Here is a 17,817-nt window from a genome sequence, read left to right as displayed (position 1 = left end):
GTATGTGCAGGGCAGTTACCAGTTTTCTACGACAGCAGATGGGCAAGATGACAGCTAATGCTGAAAAGCTACCAGCTGGGGATTTCACAATCTTGCATGAGTTTGTTCATATGATGGTTTCCTGTAGTGCTAATGTTTCAAGAAAATAAAGTTTCTGGGCAATGGATGTGGTTTCTCATAGAACTCGTAACGTGTGTAATTAATAGAGTTTTAAACATTAAAATTCTGAATTTTACTTTTTTATTTAATATGTAAATCACTTTTTTATTTAAAGTCCTTTTTGGGGGTAAAAAGGATTACATATATTGTTATTTTTCTTTAGTTTCAGGCACTGCATGCTGTATCACACACACTGGTTTTGCTAGGAAGGAACAACATACTAAGGAATTCTTTAATATCTCTTCTACTATCAGAAGTACGTAAGTTTGCTGAGCAGCTGTTGCAGGCTCAACAGGTATTGTCATCTTTTCTTTTGGAGAAGAGCTAAAGAGTGGTGTTTGGAAGTGTTTTGTATGTATCTGTTTCATAAAAGGTAATAAATGGATCCTTCTACAGAATATGCAGGTTTAAGAACCCAGAAAATGTTAGCATCTACCTTTAACAGCAGGTTCAAAAAAAGAGATACCAAGTAAAAGAAAATTTCCTTATGGCCAAAGATAAAATTATCAGACTGTGTAATATATAGAACGTATAGGTTTTAAGATCATGCTATATAATTTGGAAAAGGCTTTGAAATAATTAGTTAAAACAGTTATTGCAACATGTAAATTGTTGTCTATGCCGGCCGTAATACAATGTAGGTATCCAGCTGAACCCACAAAGAAGTATGTCTGTCTCTACCTCATGTAAAACTGGGGAGAGAGTTACATTATTTCAGAATTAAATTTTATGTTTCACATTATAACATTAATTTTCATGATGCAAAAGTTATCCAACACTTAGAATTCTATTTAATTTCTTGCATTGAGTAGGAGGTGAAGAGCAGAATCGAATGGGGATAATATTTTTGATGAAAGTTATTCTTGGGTTAAATCTTTGTTTTCCTGTAAACCACAGGGATTTTGGGGGCTTTGATTTTGTTTGTTTGGTCTTTTTTGGTGTTTTAGTGTGTGTGTGTGTGTGTGTGTGTGTGTGTGTTGTGTGTGTGTGTTTTGTTTGGGGGTTTGTTGGGGTTTGGTTTTTTTTGTTTTTTTTTTTTTTTCTGTTTTTTTTTTTTTAAAAAGGTAAATAGATGTTTAATATTTGGAGAAGAGGTGTTCAAAATAAATTGGGTTTTCATAGATATTTTCATGTATTTAATACAAACTGTTCAGTTTCACCAGGGATTATGATTTATCCTCGAAGGGTCAATAAAAAGAAAGCCTGCAGCTTTTTCTTCGGTGGCAAATAAAGCTGCTGATATATATATATATATATATATAAAACATTAATCATAGGTATATCTAGTTTAATGCTTTAAGTGTTGCTCAAACAGTCTAAACTTTATTCTTTTAATCTGTAGTTTATGATATGGGAGTAAATTCTGACTGCTGGCAAGGGAACATGTAATTTCCAACCCAAATTTCTAGTATGTTTGAATTATATTCTGAAGTCACTAGTAGCATACCAGAGTTATTGATGGTAGCCAAAAGAGAACAGACTTTAAACAAATGGAAGGATAGGAAAGTATGTACTTAAAAAAAAAATAAATTAAAAAAATCTCTTTTTTAAGTTTAAACAAGTTGCTTATTAAATCTCACCTGTTTAACAGAATTAGTCATCCCTTCTTTCAGCAGAGTTATTGCCAGTGGCAAAAACTGAATGCTCCACTGCTCCACACTAATTAAAAGTTTACATTGAGCATTCCACTTGGCTAAGTTACTACAGTACTAGTTAACTTTGCCATACTGTAATTAAGTATTGCTTTTGTATTTGGTACCTAAAATTTATTTCTAAAAATTTTTAAAGTAAGTCTGATGCCTCTTTGGCTCTGCTTTATGTTAGAAAGAACCATATATTTGATTTTAAGTTTATAATTAGAGAGGTTACAGAACTGTATAACTTGCAGCTGAGATGCTGGAAGTAAATCAGTATCCTCTGATTTTAAATGTAAAAGATTCTCTTTAACTACAGAAGTGATTTGGAATGTTTGAACTGGGAAATTACTTTATTACCAGCAGTGTAATTTGTTTATTTACAAGAAAATATTAGAACATTTGATTCATATATAAATATGGAGAAGTTGATAATTTAATCCCTGAACGATTTGTATACCATAGCTGGTGTAATAAATTGCTTACATGCCAGTTTGTCTAGGATGGCTTGATACCCCTAGTTTATATTGTTGTTGGTTTGTTGGTTGGTATTGCCACTATTTCTCCTTTCCCCCACTGTCAAGAAATGGAAACCTTTGATGGTACTTCTAGAGCAATTGAAGAAAGTTGTATCTAGCACTGAAGGGAAGATGTCAGTCTAGTGTGTGACAGTTTCCAGAGAGACAGAGACTTGTATTCATTTATGGACAAGGGGAAAACAAAAACAAAACAAAAAAGAAATTTTTTTATCTTTTAAATTTATTCTGTTTCTTTATACTTTGTATATGTAGAATGAAATTTGAGACGGTAAAATGCATTTGTTACTTGACCTTTTCAGCTGCAGGACTGTCCTGGGTTTAGCAGTAGCAGTCAATTTTTCTCCTTCTTGGTAGCTATTGCAGTGCTGTGTTTTGACCTTCAGCCTGGAAACAGAGGTGATAATACCGATATTTTCAGTTGTTGCTAAGTAATGTTTGCCCTGACCAAGGACTTTGTGAGGCTCATGCTCTGTCAGGGAGGAGGGGAAGCTGGGAGGAAGCAGAGACGGGGCGCCTGACCCAGCCTAGCCAAAGAGATATTCCATACCACAGCATGTCATGCCTGGGGTGGTAACTGGGTGTTACCTGGAAGGACACGGGTCTTCTGGGTCGGACTTGTTTCTCAGCGGGTGGTATTGTATTCTCTTTCCTTGTTATTTTCTCTTACCATTGTTTTTGGTGGTAGCGGTGGTGATTTGTGTTCTACGTTGGTTGCTGGACTGTTCTTGTCTCAACCCGTGGGAATTGCACTCTTTCAAGTCTCCTCCCCATCCCTCCGGGAGTGGGGAAGGGGAGAGACCCCAGGGTGGGGGTGGCGGGGGTAGGGGGTGGGCCTCGATTGCTTCCAGCCCGGCACGACTCACTGGGAGTGAGTGAACAAGCTGTCTGGCTAGGTTTAAACCACAACAAGGACCAAGTCCTTTTTCAGGTTAAGGCTTCATTACCTGCAGCCCTCCATCTCTCTCATTTTAATTACCTTGTATTTGTGCTTGATGCAAATCTTAGCCATTATCAGTCCACAGAACATTTTTTTTTTAATTTTTTTTTTTTGGTTAAATAGCCCTTTCTGTTCACCCAGAGAAATAATCTAATTCTTTCGTATTCAAGAATTTAGAGCCACATTTACATAAAGAGAGTTGCCTGCTCTGCTTTTGCTTCCTCCCACTAGGTTGTCAGTCTGCATTCTTGTGGTACTGAAATGCAGTAGACTGTCTCTTTTCCTTTTTCAGTTTTCCTCCTTTATTTTTTGTTTGTTTGTTGTTTTTTTACCCTTTTTAGGGGGGAGGGAATTGATAACATTATTTATTTATTTATATTTTCATCATCCAGCATTACAAGTGCTTCTTGGAAGATTAATGTGATTTGACCAGCCAAACACAAATGCTGGTCTGGAATAGGACTTTCATATAATTTTACCAAAGCTTATGGGGCTTTCTTTTGAGTCCTTTGAAAACATTTTGCATTTAAGTAACCATCAGAAGAGTAAATGAGCTTCAGGCACTTAGGTAAAGATGCCAGTTAATAGATCTAGAACGATAAAGTAGTTCTGAAATGTTCATCTGCAAACACAGTGTTGGTCGTCTGCGGAGAGCGGAAGGTTCAAGGTTCTGAATTTGAAGCAGGAGCTATGCATCTCTCTGTAGCTGACTCATTGTAGGATTTGAAAAGCTGCAGTTCACATAGGAAAAGTAGCTGAAGTTATGATTTGCTTAGCATGCTGCGATGGTAAAGGTTTTAAAGCTTGTGCATTCTTGTATTGTGCTCATTTGCAAGCCCTTATACATTCTGTATGTGATAATTATGTCTGGAAATAGTGCTTAACAAAAACCTTTCTACTTAACACAATAGGACACTAAACTGTAGTAATTCTGACAGCCTAATTTATGGACCTGCTTCTGAATCTTTCTGACTTCATGTAGGATTACTTATGGTAGTCATGATTCTTAAAAATACTTTTTTTTTTCTTGTTTTATAATCAAAACTAACAATACAGTATCAGTTTGAAACATATCAAGTGACAGCTTTAAAAATAATCTTCATAAATACTGAAAATAGAAATTGCAGAAGGATAATACCTTACATAATCAAACTTCAGTAGCTGCCAAGTATCCTAATCGTCTTTTGTTGCTTAAGCAAAACTTCCGTTAATTGAAAAGGCATTTGATGTTTTCCAAGTAAGATAATCAAATTAGGGACTCTGAACTTTAGCTATGATTAGAGGTGTTTACCAGTTTTGTTTTTTGTTGTTTGGGTTTTTTTTGTTGTTGTTGGCAGATAGGAGAAACAAATCATCTGAGACATATATTAACTTCACTTAATCGACCTACGAACATTTGGTGAAATATAGAAATTAAAAAATGAGCTTATTCATCCAAGAAAATTTCTGTGGTTTTTTTTTTTGACTAATCATAATTTTTTTAAAAGTTGAAGTTGGTTTCCAACACTGACTTGGATTAAAACCAAAATTCCTTTTTTTTTTTCTAAAGGAATCATCTAGGTATCTTAACATTTTTGTTTTAACTTCCCCATTAAGACTTGAGCTAAGTTATAGTTTGTAAAATATTTGCATTATGGTATAGGCAATTTTATATTCAGTCATTTCTTCAATAGGAAGTATATTCAGCTCAGGTTACGTGGTTTGTGGGTGTGTATTTTGATACTTACTGAAAATTTTTTACTTTAAAATTTTGACTGATTTTACTGAGTTTGTATGTGCATCTTCCTGTCTATGGCCCTGGTTATCTGTCTGGGACCCACAGTTTTAAAGAGCTATCTATGCCCTTAGTTTTACAACTTAAAAATACAGGTTGAATGTAGGAGAGTGTATCTATCTAATGAACTACATACTATGCAGATCGCCCTGCATATTTTTATAGTCCCCTAATTGAATATATCTGTTAATATATCCCCCTCGGCTCCCCGCAGCCTCATGAAGATGGAGGTGAGGACGAGGGCCAGGACTGTGAAGATCAATGGGACGGCCGGGCACAAGTCCACGGCCACATCCATCTCATTCTGTTGCCGGAGCCCACCCGTATTACAAGTCATTGCCATAAAGCACAGTGAGACAAGAACCTTAGCCCAAGCCCCACACTGGATAAACACTAACACACCAAATACCGGCTCTAAGTAAGATACATTCTGAAACTGTGAGATCAAGAGGAACAACTCTGAGAGCCAATAAATCAGCATTCTGACAAGTGACTATTAATCCGGTTCAGATCTGTTGTTATCTCAACCCTTCGTGCCCCACACTGGGCACCAAAAGAAACTGTTGTGGTTTAAACCCAGCCACACAGCTCGTTCACTCACTCCCGCCCTTCTTGCCCTCCCCCTGCTCCCAGAGGGATGGGAAGGAGAATCAAAAGAATGCAACTCCCACGGGTTGAGATAAGAACAGTTTAGTAACTAAGGTATAACACAAATTACTACTGCTACCACCAATAACAATAATGATAATGGAAATAACAAGGGAAGAGAATACAACACCTCACCACCCACCAACCGATAACTCCCCCCCCCCCAGCCTGACTGAGCACCGACCGATACCAAGTCCAACCCCACAGTCCACTAGCCCTTCCAGGTAACTCTCAGTTACATCCTGGGCATGATGTGCTGTGGTATGGAATACCTCTTTGGCTAGCCTGGGTCAGGTGTCCTGTCTCTGCTTCCTCCCGGCTTTCCCTCCTCCCTGGCAGAGCATGAGCCTCACAAAGTCCTTGATCAGTCTAAACATTTGAGCAGTAACTAAAAACATGGGTGTTATCAGCACTGTTCCCAGGCCAAAAGTCAAAACCACAGCAATGCCCCAGCTACTAAGAAGGAGAAAAATGACTGCTACTGCTGAACCCAGGACAATTAGAATATGCCAAACATATCAATTAATATTAGGATATGACAAATTAACGCGAACTATGCGAATAATAGAATTTCTTTTTAGTATTTTGGATCAATATCCTGATATTAGTATGGGAAATAAAAGTAACTAAGAAGCCCGTAAAACTGTGTAGTTACCCTGATTTTTTTTTTTTTTTACCCAGGTAGGATGAGTTTTTTTGGTAGTAAACTCTCAAGCAAGTTAGTATTTTGTTTTAATTCATTGAAGCACTTCATCATGTACTTAAAGTGAAACTCCTACTTCACTGCTTGGGTGACACCAAGACACTGATTTCTAGGCAAAAGCATATTAATATAAACTCAGTTGGATCCCTTCGTTCTTTTAATTTTATTTATGTTTGATATATATATTTAATTTTTATCTCTAGTAGGATCCTTTCATTTTTCATAAATACAATTTATAAGAATACAGTAACTGAACCTTATCGTACCATGGAATAGAAATTATCTGATCCCCAATTGGATTTGTACTGCAAAGCAGATATGATTTTGAGATACTAAGAGTGCTGAATGATACTGTGAAAGATGGATTATTTTTCAAATGTTGAGCTTCTCACCATGATAACAGATCTTCCTACATGATAACTGTTTCAAAGACAAGACCAGAAATAACACATACTGGTTCAGTGCCCATTTCTATCCCCACCCCACCCCAGGTGTTAATTCCAAGGGGTCTGAAAAAGAAAATTAAAACCCAGAAAATAGATTTGAAAATAGAAAAAGGAAGACATAACTGCGAGGCTCTGGAAAGCCTTCTTCTTTAGCATTTGCTGATACATAGCTTGTCTAGCATTACGTTTTTATATCCCATTACCCCCTGAACACTATTTTTCCATTTTTAAAACTTTACAATATTTCTGTCACAAAACCTATACACTGAATAGGTGGTGTTTTTTAAATCAAAACACCAATTTATATGTAATTCTTAATAATAACTGTAAGTGTTAAGTCCCAATCCAAATGTGAGTGCTAACTTTTCCCCTGAAATTAATGATACAGTTACACTTCCACACAAGATATAGGGTGGGATTCTTCCTATTTAGTTTAGATGTATGTAGTAGACAGTACTGTCTACTTCTTAAAGATCTCAGCCAAGCAGCTAAGGACAACTAAAACATTTGCCAATGTGAAGACGGAACAAGGCTTTGTTGTATATTACATAAATTCTTGAGAGTTGGTCTTATTACAGTAGAATAGCTTTGTCTCAAATAAGCCAAAGGAGTTAGGCATACGGTGGGATTTGTTTCACTTAACTTTGGATTTCTGTGATGCTTGCATCTGATTTGCTTACTTCTGTTTTCCTTTATAGCCAAGGGAGGGAAAGGCGTTTCTTGTCCCATCTATATTGGATGTACATAATTATAATAATTGGCCATAGAGTCGTCTGCTTCTCTCTGGCTATGAGGAATGAAACTTAAGTTGATTAGCTGAAATACAGATATTTACGTTGTAGCCATCTAAAATTAAGAGAAGAAAATCCCATTGTATCTCTGAAGATTGCTTTTGGGTGATCTGGGCCAGAGCTGTTATGCCAGGAAGGGCCTAATCCTACAGAGCAGTTGTAATAGATAGTAATACAAAGTGTACTTCTGTCTGAACACTGACAAAATCACGCAAGTAAACTTATTAGATGTTTGTAACAAGCTATGTTTCAGATAGTGTAGTTAATAAGTTAACTTAGTTCTCAGGTATTCTGCTTCTTGAAGTGTACATGTTGGAAGAGACCGATGATGAACTAGAGTGCAGGATATGTGTATCTAAGATTTTTGTAACATGCATGAAGCTGTGGTGTGTCTGATACATATGCCTTTAAATAGGAAGCTCTGTTAAACTAACCGTGCTTGCAGGCAACGTATTTGGGAAGAAAATGAATAAGGAGGAGCATGAATGCAGTATGATTATTGAGCATTTTCTGAGATTTTTGTTGCCATTCAGCACTGTATAGCAGTCATGTCACTGAAATGTCAAACTACGTGGCAACAGCTCTGTGTGCAAGCAAATGAAGGGATGAACTATTCCTGTGACTGGAGAGCCATTATTTTTTCTAGCATGCCTGCAAATTAGAGACATTGAGAATGTCAAGATGGACTAGCTCAGTTGGTAATCAATCCATTAGGGTAAATGCAGTTTGCCTGGAGCTGTGTTCAGCTAGATAAGAGAAGGTTTAAAGTGCTAAGGACAGAGCTATTAATGTCAGGGCTTGTCTTCGTAATTCTTTCTCCATGCAGTCATTCTGTATCCAGTGGATGCTCTAGGCAGGTATAGTACCCACCACATGCTTTATTCTGAATGAGAGCATACCTGATGTGATGTTGAAAATTCATCAGATAAGCTTCTCTTTCTAAGAAGTCTCCTTTGTTTATGCAATTCGACCGTAAGTTTATTTATGTTGTAATACAGCTTTTTTATGGGTTAGGAAAAAAGCTATACTATTTTTCCCAGATATGGTAGATATGGCTAAAATCATTAATTAGAAAAAATAGCTGACACTATCATGCAGCTAGAAAAGCTAAATGCATTTTGCAGTCCACTGTTCAAGGTACTAAAATGGCTATCCAGCATATTTGGCTTTTTGTAGTTTGTATTGTTGAATTCTACTGACACGTCAGATTATTAATACTTCACCCAGGTAAAATAAAAGAGATCGATGCCGTGTGAGCTTCATTAAAATAATTAAACTTGCGTCTGGACACCTGCTCATCCTTTTTTAGATTTCATTTCCTTCTTTATGTTGGTGAGCACAGGTTGCAACATATTTCACATTGTGAATGGTTAAAGATGCTGCAAAATAGTGCTCTGGGTAAATGTAGGATTATTTTTCATTCCATGTGACTGTTTATGCTACTGGTAACAAGTGAAATAATGGCTGGATAGAATAATCAGTGGATCTGCATTTTGTCTCATAGATATGCAGCTAGTTTAGAGATAAGTACTTGCAAAAACATAAATCTCTCCCCTGAAAGACAGGAGTGAAAGAATCAGTCTAAACTCGGTATCTGTCAGAAGAGTGCCATACACCTTTGAAGTGTATATCGGCTTTTGCTGCATATGTCATCCCCTATTACAGATTAGATTTTAAGATTCATGTGTGCCAGACAGAACTGGACAATGACAAATGGTTCATGCAGTTTCTCTCTTCCCTATCATACTTTCATAAAATGATAACACTAAGGAGAAAGGAGTTTTGAAGTACTAAAAAGTAGCAGGGCTTTGACTGCACTTATGTGCTTGGCAAATTGAAGATGGCATGTAATCAGAAAACCTCAGGTGTGTTTGGGAACAGAAGCAACAAATATCGATTCCATGAGGAGAACCCTGTATTATTGTCGAGTAGAGAATTATTACTCTTAATACTGGTGAATCATCTCATTCATGAAAACATAATATTGGAAAAGGAAAAATGCTTAATTACAGATATCAGAATATATTATACCTCAATGAGTAAATAAGTAATATTCCTGGAAATCTCATTGTTTCAAATCATGCACAAAATCCAGGCTTTAAAAAGAACCAAACTAAACAAAGCACAAAAAAAACCTGCCAACCAAACAAAAGAGAGAAAAAAACCAACCCCACCAACCCCCTCTTCCCCCCCCCCCCAATTTGATACAGATTAAAAAAAAAAAGAAAAAAGTGCAGTGAAATCTTATCTGGGCTGATGTTGCTTTTACTTCATTATTCTCAGTGTAACTTCTGTTCTTTTCCTATGTCTTTCTTTACAGCTCAGTTAATCCTCTTACATGCTTGAAAGCAGAATGTGAATAAGAAGCAGCATCTGATTTTTTGTGGCATATGTGGTATATCTGCTAAGTCTGGAAGACCATTTGATTATTACTTAATCTGTGTCTCCAAGTAGGTAGTTTTAATGCTCCTGATAACCTCCTCTCTTCATGGAGCATTCTTGCTTACTGACAGTGATTTGCAAAATGGAGTGATGTTATGGAAAATTAAGCACCACTTCCTTAATGTTTTTGGGTATCGGAGTTGTGTATGTGAATTAGTGTTTATACCATAAGTGCTCTTAAAGTTTCAATTTACAGGCAAAGTAACATTTTGTTGCAGATTTACCTTTGATTTTCTTTCTTCTTCTGGAGGATTGTTTAAAGTTTTCATTATCACTGAATGCACAGTTTCCGTGTCAGTCGCTTTGTAGTGCTGCCTTAGTGTTTCATATCTTCATAGAGTGGAAAAGAGAAGAGTTATAGCCATAGAAATTACTGATAAAATGGATTTTTGTTTGGAAGAGTAATTACAGTCAAAAATTAAAACTGTCTTTAAATTAGTTAAATATAGGACAATGTAAATGGAAACTATGAATTTGTAGAGGGTAGTAATAAAATCATCACTTCATTTTTCTTTCAAATCATTATTTTCATTTTATAGGACACATCGAGATCTTTGAGTTACTTAGCTTTCACACTCTTGCCTCTCTTCAAACATGTGGGACAGACCTGTACATAATGATTTAGATCATCAGCTTGCCCCATTGGGACCTCATTTATTGGTTTGGGGTTTTTTGGTAAAAATACCTTTGAAGCTGTATTTATCTACCTATAGAGTTTATGCATAACCATCAGTACTTTAAATCACAATGCCAGGAAGATTAACTAATGTTTGTTCAGTGCTTTCCATAAAATGTTAAAGTGCTTTTAAAACTCATTATATAGCTCACTGTGAGACATTATAACCATGAAGAATGTGCAGACTGACAGCTTCTGCATTCTGCTGTGGTGTGCTGTCAAGCATAGAACAGCTGCTTCTGTTCTTTGCATGTTCTTTTTTTTTGATCAGCAACGAGTTTGATTTGATTCTGCTTGTGCTTGGATTGAACTCTGGATTTTCAAGGGACCACATAGATTAGTTTAGATTGTAAATTGGGGAAGGATGGCTGTAGTGCATTTAGAGTTAGGTTTATGGTTAGAACAGGATGTAGGTTTAGGATGGCAAAATGTTTGAGAGGCTGTACTTTGGAGTGTTTACCATGACCAGCCAGACTACACTTGTTCTGCTAGCTTGCTGTTAAGCAGGTTAGATTTGGTGTTAGAGCAAGCTCGCTGGTTATGTGCTCAATTTGAAACTATGGCAGGCTGCAGTTGTGGTGGTGGAGGGGTTTTGGGTGCATATGCCTATGAACTGAACTGAGTGGGAGCTGCTGTCCCTAGTTTGGCTCCAAAACAAGCAGAGTTTTCATCATGCTGGGTTTTAACTGATGTACAAGTCATTAATAGAAGAGGTTTATGCCTGGGGTGAAAGGGATTGGCTACCTGGTATTTGTTTTGTAGCTAAAGTTGGAATTATAGTTTGCATGGCTGAGGTGTGCATGTGGTGAAATCCAGTTCTGTAGTTTATCATAAACTTAGTCTAGATTTTGAGTAACAGTACTCTACCTGCCTGGTTAAAGCTTGATCTAGTAGGCCAGCAAACTACTGCTATGCCCAGAGGAGGAAGTATGTTTCAGGACTGGTATCATTAGCAACTCCTATTCATTGTTAGATTGACAGGATTTCTAGTATAAGTTTAATTTAGGGAGATAAAATATGATGAGCTACAGCTGAACATGTTTACAGAAGATGTCAGAGAACTAGACTTGGGGTTGTCTTGTTTAGGGTTTAGGAGTCAAGGTTGTTGGTTTTAGATAGGCACTGATGATGTAGTCTTCTCAATCTACAGCTAATTCACTGGAGGTAATATACTGGTGAGTTAGGTAAGTGTAGGAATGAGAAGTGAGCCTGGGACTCACAGGGGTTTGGAGATACAGGAATAGCATGCTAGGCTAGGTTTGTGGAGAAGGAGAAAGGGGACAGCAGCTGAATGTGTTTAGATTTGAGTGTTAGTGACATTAGTTGCTGGGTTGGTGTTAAGGTAGAGAGCAAGGCTTAGATGCTTGGATTGGTGCAGCAGAAAATGCTTTCTTAAAGTTGGTGGTAAAGTATGCTTGGTCAGGATATGATTTATATGGCTTGATTAGATTTAGGATTAAGATACTGTTGGTTGCAGTCTTGGACTTGGATGAAATACAGGCAACTGGATGCCTTTGCTGGGCTGAACCGCAATTGTGTATGCACACGCACGCACACACAGTCACAGAATAATTTATGGCAGCACAATCTGTATGTATATCTTCTAGAATTATTTCTTTCCTGCTGGAGTATACATTTGAAATGCATGTAGCACTGACATTACAGAATTAAAACTCATTTTAGGAAATAACGTTCTTGAATCCACTCCAGTTTAACTTCCTAATATACAAAAATGATTTATTTTCACTTGATTCCAATAGCAATTCACATAGGGAGAAATAAATTGAGTAAAACGCATAGAGCAAGAAAATAGGGAAAACAAGCAAAAAAATGCGTGTATTGTTGTTTGTTTGGTTTCTTTTTGTGAATGATGGCATCCTAGGTTGCATGATTACAGTGCAGCCTTTGAAGTTTTAGCTTGCATGTTTTGAATTTCCTGGTATCTGTCAATCCCTGAACTGAGTTGGCAAAACACAATTAAGCCTCTAGGTTGAAACAAGATTGTTTTGCCTCTATTTCATTCTTATAATTAATTCTTTTATTAGAAGTTACTCCTAGTCTCTCCAAGTTCTCAGAGTACTAAACTTCTAGCTGGGATTGCTGTTTTAAAGAACTCTGTTTTGTGTAGCCTTATCATTTAATCAAAGTTTTTTTTTGTAGTAGCTAGGCTTAGCTACTACGTTTAATATAGAATACTATAGGGAACTGTGTATGACAAATCCGAGAGAGAGTGTGGTAATAGAGAGATAAAAATCTGAGTAGTAGTTCTGCCTATAGGAATAAATTATAAACAGAGCTTAGTTTAGGTTAATTTCTTCAGTCACTCATTTTGAGTTCTTCCTACACATTTTTATTACGTGAACTGTAATTCAGTCCTGTTGACTAACTTAAACAGAGTGAATTCATTGAATGAATCATAGAATTACAGAGTGGATAAGGTTGGAAATGACCTCTGGAGATTATCTAGTACAACCCCACTAAAATCAGGCTTAACTAGGACAGGTTGCTTGGGGCTGTATCTAACCAAGTTTTGAATTTTTTCTGGGAATGGAGACTAGACAGCCTCTCTAGGCAGCCTGTTCCAGTGTTGATCATCTTTATCATAGAAAAAAGAAAATAATACATTTTGTGTTTAAATGGAATTTCCTGTATTTCAGTATTGCCTAATGTGTCCTGTTACTGGAAACCATTGAGAAGAGTCTGGCTCTGTCTTCCTTACTCCCTCCCCCACCAGGTATTTATAGACATTGATGAGATTCCTCCTGAGACTTCCTTTCTCCAGGAGAAACACTTCCAGCTCTCTCAGCCTCCCCCTGTATGTTCTCATCCCTTCATTATTTTTTATGACTCTTCACTGGTCCCACTCCAGTATATCCAGGTCTCCTGCTGAGGAGACCAGAACTGGACCCAGCACTCCAGGTGTATCTCACCAGTGCTGAGCAGATGGGAGGGATTACTTCCCTCAACTTGCTGGCAATGCTTCCCATCACGCAGCCCAGGACACAGTTGACACAACTCTCACACAGCAGAATTCAGCCATGTTGTAGATCAGATACATGATAGTGTTTTTAATCATAAGAGCTTGTTTTTATTTTGTAAATTTTGGCAAATGTCAATCATTCAGGCTGAAAATTTTTCTAAAGATACCTGCCTCAGGCCATTTTTTGTATTTGCCTTTTTTTAAATTTTAGTTTCTCTGAGTGCATGTGTCCAGGTTTACAGACGAAGGCGGTAAGTGTTAACAGCTTTCATAGAAGCCAAAACAAAACTTTGTTTTGAATTCATGCAGTTCTGTGTAATGGCAGGCATTGTAAAATCATGTCTTAGGCAAGATTGGTATCAGTGATGAATTTGAGTATTTAAAAGATTCTTTTGTAAAAGAACTAAAGTATTACCTTCCTCTGTAAAAGCACTTATGAAGTTAAAGTATTATTTGTGGTATGTGTGGAATTATACCAATGATTTAATTTAAAATAAAAAAAAATAATTCTTTATTCAGGGCAGAGACTGAATGCTACACATTTTGTGCCCATGCTATAACAAGGACAGAAAAAGTACTGAGTGGTATTTCTTCTAATTGAACATTATCCACCCTCTATAGTAACAGAAACCGGTATCCCTGAAAAAAAAAAAAAGGAAAAAAAACACCCCGTAACCAAACAGTAAGTGATCACATAATTAAAGATGTAGACATAAGAGAGTTAAATTAGGCTTGCAGTGTCATTGTATTGATTTAGACTTGCCATTCCTAATAAAAAGCAGGTAACTAGCAGTACATTAGGAAGCAATGTAAAATAAATGAGAGAATTAATGTGCAATATTAAAGAACACTGTCTGTAATCACAGATCTTAATTACCTCACTGTTTTACAATTCTTCTAATGAATCCTTTGACCAAGCTTTGGAATAACCCCCGCTAGTTCATTCTACACGGTGGTTGCTCAAGAATCGCTCAGCTCTACTTAGCTTAGATGAAGGTATGCTTTGACTAGTGTCTGAGTTTAATGAATTAGCAGTTTATACCTACATATTTTGTCTGTAATATAGGAGCTAATTCCAGTTTGTGTTTTTGTTAAAGTACAGTTTTCTTTGATACAATTTTCTTGGATTCTTAAGATTAACTAATGATCATATGATAGACAGCTCCTTCTAAACTGTGCCTGTCTCTTGAAGTGTAGAACCACTGTAGAAAGAAGCAGAAGAAGTTAACTTTCAGGGAAGATATAAAGCTGATGAGACTTTCCTTATGCATGATTTAAGGCCAATGAAAGGAAGAGAGTTTCTACTCCCATAGAGGTTTTAGAGGAGTCATGCAAATTAAACTGCCTGCAGAATTCTCTTTATGTCATACAATTTTGTTATTTGGTATACAGCATTACTAGTCACCTTTAAAGTGTAATTTTTGAAATTATTGAAGACTTGCTAATACTTTGCTCAAAATTCATCTGTTTTCCATAGATAGTGTGCTAAATAGGCCAAACTGTAAAAGGTGCTCTATGATGAGGAGCATGGAATGTTGCCCAATATTTATTAGAATTGTGCTAGTATTCTGTAGCACAACTAAGCAAGTTGTGTTATAAAGAACCAGATAGTGTGGCAGGAAGGTTGGAAATAGATGATCTTAAGGTCCTTTCTAAACCTAACCATTCTATGATGAAAATGTCAAGAATATGTTATATTTACTCAAAATAATAATTATTGGTGATTTGTATTTTGGTATTGTTTTTAAAGTTTTCAGTCTATTTAAAAATACAGTAAATCATGGAATAGCTTATTTGTACATTTTATAGATCATCTGCATGGGATTCTTTGTGTGCATATTTAATCTGCTTTAAGATATTGTTGACAAAATATAAGTTTCCATAAAATAATATAGAAAAGAGAGGACTGAGGGGGAATAGGAGTTGTAATAGTCTTCCAGACTGTTAAAAGTTTCTGTACAAGGAGTAGTCCTTATGACTTCTGGAGTGAACAAGAAGAAACATACTTGGTGGTTAAGGTTAGATACCAAACTACTTTTACTTAACGTCTTCAAGTACATTCATGATGAGCATCTTTTGAGGGTGCTCAAAGTATACTTGAACCTATCTCAGAGTGAGGATCAGGATTAAAGTACTTGGAGACCCTTTCAGCCATAAATCTCCACTCCTATTTATATATTATATTGACATTGATAATTGTCATCAAAATTTAAATCAGTTGCAGGGAAGGGGGAAGGAGGCAAAACTCCACTGCAGATGTCCTCTGTCCTCCTGACTATTGGAAGAAACTGAAGTACTATTCGAATGTCATATGTGGATAGTAATTTTGGGGGAAATGGTATAATGAGGATTTAATAATGCTAGTAAGTCAGGAAAGAGGTTTTACAGAAAATTTACAAAATCTGACTCATTTTAGAAAATTACTAACACATCCCACAATCAGGATTTCAAAGTGAGGGAGGCTAAAACCCTTCTTCAGGCAGTTATAAAAAAATCAGGATGTAGATTAGATGTGACCTGGCAGGGATTTTAAGCAGATCAGTTTTGTGCAGGAACGACTGGTTTGCATCAGAGAAATCCTCTTGGGGGTTTCACGTTTGGTGTCCTGTGAATTCTGTATTTCTCAGGCAGATTACTTTTGATGTCCCCATTTATATTCAGTATTCACTGTAACACCTGTGTATAATATATTTTATCTATAAAGATGGAGAAAACAGTAATATAAGAGAGCTCTTGGGAACTGGAAGAAAAATGTGCCTGATGAGTTGGACTGCACCATTGATCGAGCCCTTACAAGAGTTGTGCTCAGTTACAGTAGTGTCATATGTACATGTAAGGATCTGAATAATAAGTAGCTTCCAACTGTGTTCACCTGAATAGCATTTCAGATAATATGTACCATTCTGGGTTATTTTATGCTAATGACAAAATTAATAATAATCAAGAGCCTTTTTGCTCATTTTTAAATACTCCTATTTATAATAAGAGCTGTTCTCCAGAATGGATTTTAGCATACATTTCAGTTTCAGAGCACACTACTTAGCTTCCTTGCAAACAATTTAAAATGCATTTGGAAGTTAAATTATATTACTGATTCATGGATTCTGAGGTCAGAAGGAGTCATTTAGTCAAAATTCCTTCCTATACAGGTGATAAATTTTTCCAGAAGCTGAATTTAAGACTGTGTTATTTATGCATCTAATCAGAAAACTGTTACTGATTCTGTTTATTGTTTACAATTATTATTCTCTTCAATCTTAAGTAATAACTTCGGAGTTTTGGCTTTCTCAGTCTGAGTTTTATTGCCTAGAATTAAGTAATAATTAACAAACAAAAAAAAAAAGAGCCCTGATCTACATTGTTAGAATATGTTGAAATAGTTTACAGCTGGAAAAAGTGTTTATATATAAAGTTATATGGTAAGTAGATAAATAAGTAGCTAAGTTATGAATGGAGTATAAGCAATTGTCTACACAATTAGTTTTATGTTGATTCAACGTGAATCAGTAGTATTAACTAAATATTGATTTGTTTTGTTACTTGTTAAAATATTTATTTGAGGAAGAAATCCAACTGGTGGGAGCAAAATTTTTACTAGAATTCATTTGAAAGAAGCATTAAAAATGCTTAGAATGTGCCAGCAGTTTTAGTATCAGTTAAAATAGTTGGGAATGAAATAGTCCTGGCTTTGTTGTGGTCTAATTGCATTCTGTATGATGCTAGTCTAGTTAATTAAAAAGCTAAAGACCAGATCCAGAGCTTGTTGAAATCTCTAGAGGACTCAATTTTCCAGTCAAACTGGATTAAGCGTTTGGATTTATAATATGATAGTATTATACAGTTGCTGAGTTCAGATACTTTTAAAATAATAGAATAATGATTTAGAACAAGAACTGAGAATTTATGTAAATATAATAGAGTTTCCTTTTATCTGGGGATTTATAATTGTATTTCTTCTACTTCACATAACCCTTACTTTTATCAGTACTTTCTATTATGCCCCTATGTAAGACATGATTTTGTAATTTTTTGTTCCATATGAAACAAACTGTTACTTAATGCTACCTGCACTTGAGCAGTGATATCTG

The 17,817-nt window shown here is 36.1% G+C and overlaps 1 protein-coding gene across 3 annotated transcripts in view; it reads left to right on the top strand.

Moving 5' to 3' along the window:
- The window catches only part of MEI4 (meiotic double-stranded break formation protein 4), a 78,182-nt gene that overhangs the window by 36,121 nt on the left and 24,244 nt on the right, over nucleotides 1-17,817 (top strand). The window contains exon 4 of one of the 3 annotated variants that reach the window (XM_061460437.1): nucleotides 323-415. The exons of 1 other annotated variant lie outside the window; for it this stretch is intronic. In XM_061460437.1, coding sequence (XP_061316421.1) covers nucleotides 323-415 — 93 coding nt within the window. Of the gene's footprint in view, nucleotides 1-322; nucleotides 455-17,817 lie in introns of all 3 variants that reach the window. One more of the 3 variants, XM_061460436.1, reaches the window with a different exon arrangement.

The sequence above is a fragment of the Pezoporus flaviventris genome, unplaced genomic scaffold (assembly GCF_033815535.1).
Source record: "Pezoporus flaviventris isolate CSIRO_AGI_PZ_B2104156 unplaced genomic scaffold, CSIRO_AGI_Pfla_v1 ptg000031l, whole genome shotgun sequence".
Lineage (NCBI taxonomy): Eukaryota > Metazoa > Chordata > Aves > Psittaciformes > Psittacidae > Pezoporus > Pezoporus flaviventris.
Note: the sequence above shows the minus strand (reverse complement) of the source record. Positions and strands in the feature narration are given on the sequence as shown.